General features: G+C 40.9%; 1 protein-coding gene across 1 annotated transcript in view; it reads left to right on the top strand.

Annotated features, from left to right (window-relative positions):
• Window positions 1-715: 715 nt before the first annotated feature.
• The window catches only part of LOC102379564 (transmembrane and TPR repeat-containing protein 4-like), a gene marked incomplete at its 3' end in the record, with an annotated part of 31944 nt that continues 22928 nt past the window's right edge, over window positions 716-9731 (top strand). The window contains exons 1-2 of the mRNA XM_025193200.1: window positions 716-821; window positions 2278-2493. Coding sequence (XP_025048985.1) covers window positions 2332-2493 — 162 coding nt within the window. The remainder of the gene's footprint in view (window positions 822-2277; window positions 2494-9731) is intronic.

The raw sequence follows: 9731 nt of genomic DNA, 5'->3' as shown, positions 1-9731 counted from the left end.
GCTGGGACCTAGGCTTAAGTTTCCCCGTGGCTCCAGCGGCGGCATCCCCAGGGGTGTCCCCCTCGCCCTGCGCCAGCCCATTAGGCTGGAGACGAGCGGGCGCCTTCCTGCTGCTGCCCCCGGCCGTGTCCCCGCTGCCCCTGGCCCAGCAGCGCAGCCCTGCGGCCCGGCCGGCTCCCCTGGCACGGGGGGCCACGGCGCCCTCGGGGGCTGGGAGGCTCCAGCCGCGCGGGGAAATTTCCTGCTTCCTCCCTTTCCACCCTAGGTGTTCCCCCTCTGCACGCCTGCACATCTGGGTGGCACATCTGTATGTGCCAGAGAGCTGTCCCCTTAGTGCCCGCCCTCCTAAGGAATGACCTTGGGTGCTTCGCAGGTCACGCCCGAGGAGGTGATTAGTGGCCTCTCCTTGCCTGGCACAGCCATCAGGAGGGCAGCTCCACGAGAGAAACTGGGGGGAAGGAGTCAGGGGTGGGGTGAAGGAGCCGGAGTAGGGGGAAACTTTCTGGGCAAGGTGAATTCTAAGCAGCCACCCTGTTCCATTTCCCAGCAGTATTTACTGGCCCTTTCTGTAGTCTGGAAGTTGTTAATAGCAGGGCTTCTGCCTTCCCCTCCTTAAGAGCCCTGCTTTTAATGTCTGATGAAATAAAAAAAAAAAAAGCAAAAATGAATGACTTGGGGAAATCTATATTTATTTATTTTTTTATGTGGTTGGCCTCTTCTCCTCTAGAGAGCCTCTGAAAGCCCTTCCCTTCTTTCTGGAACCCAGGCGTCATGACGTTTCAGCAGAATGGGCCAAGCCTGGGCTGTCTTCAGAAGTAGAGGTGGGGAAGACTAGGCTTGGACTGCAAAGCACTTTCTGTGCATGCCTGAGTGTGCCTATAGAGGAGTTTGCCAGTGCTGGTGATAACACTGGTAAGCTCTGGAATCTGAATAAAAACAAAGTCAGCAGAGATTGTAAACTCCCCAAACTAGTCAACTTGGACTTGAAATAAATAAAATTATGAGGCGAATATACTTAAAGATTCCACAGGTGAAATAATAAAGCCCTGAAATACAAAAATTGACTCTTTTTGACAGCATGGGCAGGTTGCCACACGTGATTCTATTCTTGTTTCTTCTTAAAGCAAATCTTACTATGTTCCTAGTACATTGCATTAATAGTAAACTACATATTATAAAATATGCACTTTATAAGTACCGTAACCTAATGAACACAGCTGTTGGGGTCTTAAATTTGTACTTCTTGACTGCTTATGGTTTTTTAATCACAAAATTATAGGGCTGAAAGGGATCTCAGAGGCACCTCTGTGCAATTTCTGTAACATCTCAGACAAATACTTATCGAGCCTTTTCTTGCAAAACTCCAATGAAGGAGATTCCACAGCTTCCCTGGGCAGCTTGTTCTACTCTCCTGCTGTTCTCAGACAGGAAGATCTTTCTGATAGTTAATCTAAATCTATTTTGCAGCACTTTAAACCTATTACTTCAGTCTTGCACTCTGCATCAGAGGAACAGAGTTTTCCTTCATCTTTATGGCAGTCTTTCAAAAATTTTAAATGTTGAAATTTAGGCCCCAGCTCTAAATTCTCTAATGTATCTTCTGAAGTTCACATGAGTTCCACACACGAATTACTTGCCAGATTAAATTCTTCACATTTTATTAGCAGGAAAGGTTCTTTGAGTAGATGTGATATCTTTTATTAGACCAACTGAGTAATTGGAAAAAAGTTCTTAGCAAGCTTTTGGGTGCAATCATCTTTTTCAGGCATAGGAAGTCTCTACTGTTCTGAGACTCCAAGGAATGATTCATTGACACAGCTGTATTTGTTTTTTCCTGGTATACACAGTAGGTTTAATTCCATAAGAGCTTGACAAAAATTTACTAATCCTCATAATGCCACCAGTCATGAAGTATTATTATTTTAAAATGAGAAAACTGGCAGAAAAGTAGAGTGATTTGACTATGCCTACCTCAAAACCAATGTCAGGGCCAAGATTATGATTCAGATTAGTTGTCTCCCATCTCTGTGCTCAAAGCATGGTAGGCCACACCTTTCTCAAGTGCGAAAAGCAAAATTATGTTCGAAGAAGTACTGATATTTTTAAGATTTTTGTTTTCTTCTTCTGATTATAATTATGTGTAGCAAATGGGAAATTTCCCAACAGATGCAAAATGTGGTTATGTCTGCAATTTTTCTTTTTCGTTATTTTTTTCATTTTTTTTTTTTAAAGCAAAACTGATAGATTGTAAATATAACTGTACGTTATTTCTTTCAGATTTGCAACCAACATAATGCTGGAGCTCCAAACTGGGAACAAGCATTTCACAGCATGGCACAGTTGGAACTTCATCTCGACCATGATATATCGTGGTTCCTTCTACCCTCTTACTGGGCTAAAATTGTTGTGGGGCTTATTTCCTTCCTGTGTTTTGCTAACAGCTATGATGGAGATTTTGTCTTTGATGATTCTGAGGCTATCATCAATAATAAGGTTTGTCTTTTTCCAAGTTTTAAATTTTAGGAGAAAAAGAAGTTAATTTAAATTGATACTGGGTGTGTCTACACGAGACACTAAATGTGCACTAGACTAATTCTACTACGCATTAGCGCGTCATGGCAAAAGTGTTACTAAAAAGCATTACTAAAGGTATGCACTGGCACTACTGCGTAGTAGCTCTGGTTACAGAGCATTGAGTTAATACCTGTTATTGCAGGTGCTAAACTTAATGTGCCGTAACTATGGCGTATTAATGAATGTGTAGACATTCCCACTGACAATCTGACTAAGCCCAAGTTTGATCTACCTATTTTTTTTTCTTATTTTGTAAGATGTCTTTCCCTATTATCCTCACTTTCTTAAAATTATCACCTTTCTGAAAATGGCTCTAAAAAGTAAGCAGCTATTTATGTAAAAGCTGAATAAAAAGCTTTTTTTTTTTTTTATAATTGCTCTACTATGGAGCAAGCAGAAGGAGCAGAAATAATCTAACAAATCCTTACTCTCAAAGCTGTTTTGACAACTTTAGTTCAATGCTGGTGCACAAACAGGGAAGCAGCAATGAGAAGATTAATTAGCTCAGTTACCCAGAATGCAGCTGTTTTAATTCTCTTTCTCCAAGCCCCTTGCTTGAGAACCACTACTGCTGGCTGTCAAGATAGAGTAGCAGCCCCTTTTGGCTCACAGTGGCTGCCTACAGATGTGAAAAAAGAAATGGTGCTTTACTTTCATCTTGGAACACCCTGACGCTCAGTGCAGTGCCTGCCAAGAAGAGGCATCATGTCAGTTTGACCTGGCTTGCCCAACGTCTGTATAGATTGTGCACTTCAGGAGGGCTTTTTCATGTATTTAATAGATGATTGAGTCAGCTATTAGATAAAAGTGCCAAAAAGCCCCACTGAAGCGTGCAATCTATACAGATGCTGGATGAGCCAGGTCACACTGGCGTGCTTCCTCATCTAGTAAATCGCTCCTTTTTGTTTGTTTTTTTGGGGGAGTGTTCACGTCTGTCAGCAGCCTAAATGAACTTTATCTTTTCTGTGGCTGAACTTTAATGAGTTTGCCCAGGGGTAGGGTATAGTCTTGAAAATTATATACATGGATACATGTCCATATGGACCCAATTGTTTTCCCAGTTTTAAGTCATTTTTTGCCAATTAATTTAGTGAATGCAAGTTAGGCCCTTAGAACAAACTACAGTGCCCATTTAAGCCAATAGGAAACTTTCCATTGCCTTGAACAGGTGATAAACGGAAGCCAAGTGAAAACTCTTTTGACAAAACTCTTGGTGTAGACACTAAACTATGCTGATGGGAGAGGGTTTTTGTTAGATTACCTTGTGTTGTTTCAGGAGATGGGGTAGCTCATCTAGCTGGAAACCTCCTTCTGTTTGAATACACTGTATCCCCATTAGGGGGTTGTGCTGACATAGCTATTAGGGCTGTGTGAAGCTTCGGTCTCTGATTTGATTCAGTGGAGATTTAGCCCGATTTGGCAGCCAAATCTCCAAATCCGAATCAAATCGGAAGACCCTTTAATCTCTCCGAATCAAATCGGAACCCTTCAAATTAATTCAGCGAGATTTGATAATTCAGACACAGACACAGCTTTAAATGTTTTTTCTATGTACCTCAAGGTACCAGACAGCTTGTGAATGCTGAGATAGTGGGGCGGATGGAGCGTCCCACAGGAGCGCAGTGGGGTCCCCAGCACACTCAGTGGCAGACCTAGAAGTGGTCAGAAGCACTCCCGGTCCACTTCCAGATTCATGGTGGAGCATGCGGGGGACACACTCCACCCTTTCCATGCGGCTCGGGTACTGGTGCCTCCTCGGTCTAGGAGGGAGTACCTGGGATCCCCCTGCAGCCAGTCACCAGGCCACGGGGGGCGGGATCCCCTGCGTGCTCAGTGGCGGACCCGGAAGTGGACCAGAATTACTTCCGGTCCACTTCTGGGTTCGCCGTGGAGCGCGTGGGGGGCCCCCCTGCACTCCTGTGGGACACACCATCCACCCCACCATTGCAGCATTCACGAGCCACGCCTGGTATCTCGAGATGTGTAGAAAAAACATTTAAAGCTGTGTCTGTGACCGAATTGCTGATTCTCTGAATCAGCATTGAATCTTCAGATTCGGATTTGGACTAATCGAATCGGGACAGTGATCTGAATCAACTAATCGAATCACTGTCCCTGAATCGAGCCGAATCCAAATCAAATACAGCCCATTTCACACACTCCTAATAGCTATGCTGGCACAGCTGTGGCAGCAGTTGCCCTATAGCATACAGTTCCCTAGTTACTCTGGTGCAGAAATATTTGCAGTATTTGCTGATGATGAGTTTCACTCAACAACAGAATGGTGAGAATGTTTTCAATTTTTTTCATAGTAAACACCACAGCTTAATAGTGAGAGTGACTCATGGATCATCTTCCCTTCCTTTCCACTAATTGCACAACGTTCCTTTTATAACAACTGTTTAAATAGAGAAGAAGCATTAAGAAAGTATTGTCTTTTTCAAAACTGTCTACACAATGAACAACTTTTGAAAAACCATTCACTCAGTCATTGTTTATAGCCCTTAGTTTTTCAGCTACTTGAAGAATAAAGCTCTTGCAATGTTTCCAGGGCCTGATCCTGCAATGTATTGATTGTCCTATGTTCCTGAGGCACCTCATTAATAAGCATATAACTAATTGGACACTTAGTCAAGGGCTTGGTCTTATTCAACAGTTTCTACTCTGGCCTATAATATCTGGTGTTTTGGGGTTGGGAGGAGAGGGGTACATATAATGGATACAGGAGGAGTCCATCTCTATCAGTCCTTTTTTGATGAATAAAGGAAAAAGCACCAAAGAGGCTCAAATACCCCTAGGGAAAAATACAGCCCACAGAATTTCTACACAAAACAAGATTGGGGGGTAGCCTATCACAACATACCTTTTCGAATCTCACTGAATTATCATTATTTGAAACCAATTTGTAGTATGTTTGAGTAAACTACCTCACCGTGTATAAGATATAATGGGAAGAAAATAAGTCTCCTGAATAAGAATACATTTTCAAGCTTCTAAGACAGTTCAACAAATGGTTTTAAGTACCTATAGTGATTTCAGAAAGCATTGTGTTTGTTAAAATGGCACATCTCTTAGAAAAGACTTATTCTGCACAATTTTATTTGGGGCACAATGATGCATTTTTGTTTTCTTAAGAAAAGCTTGACAAGTATACCAGGGCAATGGTAGATTTAGTTGTTTGTTTTACTGCAATTTCCACACTTGCAATCTTTCTCCACTTCTCTCAAATTTGTCTAGCAGAAGTTGTTATTTCGGTTCATCAACATGCACAAAAAATAGCTGAAATAGCTCTAGGCAAGGATATGAAATTAAATCAATTGTTAAATAACTTCATTCGAGTATGGTCTGCATTTGAAAATACGGAAGATTTATTTTCACATTTAAATCTTCTGTTTTTTCTAGAATTTTGGTGAGTAAAACTAATTAGAGATCAGAATAGAATATAGAAACATTAAATCAGTATCAACGTGTGAAGACAACAGGGGGGAGAGCTGCATAGTAAACACTGGGTTTCCTAAACAGGGTACAGAATGTTTTATTCTCATTCAGTATGAGATACAGCAGGTGAAGCTGTTTTGTAGACCTGCTTGCTGGTAATTTCTTGAGTACCACACTATGGCCCTTTTGTTAACTTGCTAGCCCTCCTTGCTTTCTTTCCCATTTTAATGAAAGATAAGCTGTTAGTTGGCCTCATGCCTATCATATTGTGAAGTGCTCTGTTGTATTTTTATTGGTCTTCAAGGATATTTTGCAGACGCTTTATTGTCATTTTAAGCAGCATTTTAACTGGTGCACAACAATGATTTCTCTTTATTTACTTATTTTGGCAAGACAAGCCATTGGGTTAGCAGGATTTTCAGCTGCAATGTATCTTTTCCATAAGCCATTATATAGGTAAACTGCCCTTTCTTCAAATATTGTGCCAGGCTCTGTGTAGGCTGATGCTAATCAAATATTTAGAGATTCCTTGGTATCCACTTTCTCTTCTGTTGGTGAAACCTGTACATAACTTTTTCAAATAGATGTAAACTTCATTCAGTTAAGGAAAAGCAATCTTCCCCTTTTAGAGCAAGCCCATGGAAGTGTATAGTCTGTTATATGTAGCTTTCTGAAAACCTTAAACCTTCAAGTAATTGAGTTTAGCACTTCTTAGCTCTGTAGAATTCAGGTCATAAGTAAGTGCGGTCTAATTGCAAGGTGTCAGCTTTCTTCTTCTTGAAGACATAAATTAAACTCTGGATTAAATTGTGCAAACTGTAGTTCTAGCACTTGGAAACTGTGCTAGGGTATGTTGCTGTTTGCAATATGAATTCAGCAGTTGTGGGTACCATTTCCCAGGGAAGGTAGAACCTTGTGTAATACAACAAAAATATATTTTTGGTATCGCTTTTTATTGATACTGTTGAATATAAAGGATCCAGCAGTTATAATGCATTGTTTCATATTTTAGGTTATCTAATCCTTTTTATGTTCTATATACCTCACCAGCATACATAGCAAATGAGTACAACTGAATACAGAGTTGCACTCTAGGAGCAGGATCCAAAAAAAACATAAAAACCTAAAGAGGGTTGTAAGCATAATTTAGGTGCCTATATTCAAGTCTTTGATTTTAAAAACCCTTTTACAGCTCTTGCCTAACCCTAAGTGCACCTCAACTCCCATCAGGGTAGTGATGCACCTCCACTTATATCTAGAACTGCCTCAGGTGCTGAGCTTCTTCATGACCAGGGATCCTGGTTTTGTCCGATTTTAAAAAAAATCCCCAATTTTTGGATTTAAAAAAAAAATCACAGAAAAATATGGATTTGGGATTACTTTTTTTTAATCCAAAAATTGGGGATTTTTAAAAATTGGACAAAACCAGGATCCCTGGTCATTGAGAGATAATTTAAGTTCAGCTCCCTCCTTTGTTTAAGGGGCTTCAGATCCGTATGTCCTACTCGGAAGAGTGCCCAAAATACCAACCTGGAGATCTTAGCCAGTCTCTCTTTCTTTTGTTGAAGTTATCCCACTGTGCAGAAAATAATTATAAAATTAATTGGGCCTTGGGATTCTTAAGAATGTGCATTTGTGAGAAGGAAGGCCTGGGTTTCAGTTCCTGCTCTCAGGACTCCTTCTGAATTGTACAGTTCAACAGAAAGTGCAGAAAAAATGTTTAGAGAAGGGATCCAGGGATTCTAGCTGACTGGTTAGGGCAGTCACCAGAGGGGTAGACCTGGATCCCTTCTCTAAACATTTTTTCTGCACTTTCTGTTGAACTGTACAATTCAGAAGGAGTCCTGAGAGCAGGAACTGAAACCCAGGCCTTCCTTCTCACAAATGCACATTCTTAAGAATCCCAAGGCCCAATTAATTTTATAATTATTTTCTGCACAGTGGGATAACTTCAACAAAAGAAAGAGAGACTGGCTAAGATCTCCAGGTTGGTATTTTGGGCACTCTTCTGAGTCGGACATACGGATCTGAAGCCCCTTTAACAAAGGAGGGAGCTGAACTTAAATTATCCCACAATAGTCTCTTGAACAAATGGAGCGTAGATGTATGTGGCGGGAACGACCTCCTCTTCTGACAATGTTTTGGAAGACAGCAAATCAAGCCTGCTCGGTATCTCTAAAAAAGACAGTTTTATCTTGTTTTCACAATATTCTGTGTGTTGGATCTCAAATGGACCAAGGCACTCTTTTACAGTCCTGAATCAGGTGCTTTCTTCAGCAGCTCTAAGCAACTTCATGCTTTAGCATGCTGACTTTTAGCAGATTCCTGTTCAATGAGGTGCCTTTCGAGTCCCACTTGGAGGCACATTGCTCTCTCCACAAATTGTATAGGCACCCCATGCACCAAATATAGGATTCTGGCTTCTTCTCCAAGGGCCAAGTACCTAAGAAGGCAGGTGTTGCAAAGCTTTATTTTTATCTTTCCATGTTATGGCTCTTGCCCAATCTTGGAGGCTCCTCTATGAGTGCTGAGCATTGAAGTCTGATCTCTCCAATCTCTGTCACAAGACCCTCTCTTTATTTCATATGCAGGTTTGTGGCAGTGTTTCATCTTGTGCACCTCTAGTGAACTCAGCCAAATTTGATCCTATCTATTGATTGATAACCCATAAAAAGGAATATTAGGTTTCAGGTGATGGTGGTGGTATGAGGTGTAGGTCGGGGTGTGATGATTTGAGGTGTGTGCCTGTGTGTGTGATATTTTGTGTCTGGTTACCTGGTAATTATTTTTTTCTCCACCTTGTCAGTTGAATAGAAATAAACTATGAATGATTGCACACACAGTACAGGTTCCCCTATGAAAGTGATTTTTTGCGTGTATTAGAGGTCTTGGTATCAGGTATGGTCTTGTCTTTGAATCATACTAAAGATCTTCATTTATACTGCATGGGGTAGTGCTAGCATAAAAGAGAGCAGAATTTCAAACTTTGCCGAGAAAGGGAGAGCAGGGTGCAGGCAGAGTGAGTTTGTCAGTGCACCAGCCTCAGTTATTTATGAACACAATGCATGATGTATTGCATGGGGATGGAGCTTTGGTATGTCTTGTTCTCATTTGTGTTCTTCAGACTTTTCATCTGCTTTCCTAAGAGAACATCTCCAGATCAAGTAATCTCTATCACTTCTTTATCAGCTTGTCTTCAAGATAAAAGTTAACTGAAAATTCTACTTTGTAGGGGGAGGGGGTTAAGTATAATTTTTCCCCTCTGTGTTGGCTTATAATGAATTTCTTTCCTAACAATTGTCACTAACCTTCTTTTTATAACAGTATATAGGTTAATTCAAGAAGCAAATTCCTCTGTAAAAAATAGAGTACCATTTGAATGATGTTATGTGAAAAGTAAGCAAGCTATGCAGCAGGGTTTAAAAAGAGCTAATCGCTGGTTGCCATCTTTAGATATTGCTTTATATCCTTCTTTCATTAATGGGTGTGATGCTCAAACTAATGGAAAAATAGCTATTTGAAACCGCATGCACTTGTCCCATTTCCCAAGATACCTGTTTCTAAAATTAAAGGTATTTTAACTAGTATTTTTGTAACATGCTTTATACACTTATCATTAGAGCAGCTAGGCCAGGTTATCCACTAGTGTAAATCAGCCCAGCTCCATTGACATTCATGAAGTGATGCTAAGTTGCACAATCCAAGGGTCAGCTCAATGA

Source organism: Alligator sinensis, unplaced genomic scaffold, assembly GCF_000455745.1.
Source record: "Alligator sinensis unplaced genomic scaffold, ASM45574v1 scaffold473_1, whole genome shotgun sequence".
In the NCBI taxonomy this organism is placed as follows: Eukaryota; Metazoa; Chordata; order Crocodylia; family Alligatoridae; genus Alligator; species Alligator sinensis.
Note: the sequence above shows the minus strand (reverse complement) of the source record. Positions and strands in the feature narration are given on the sequence as shown.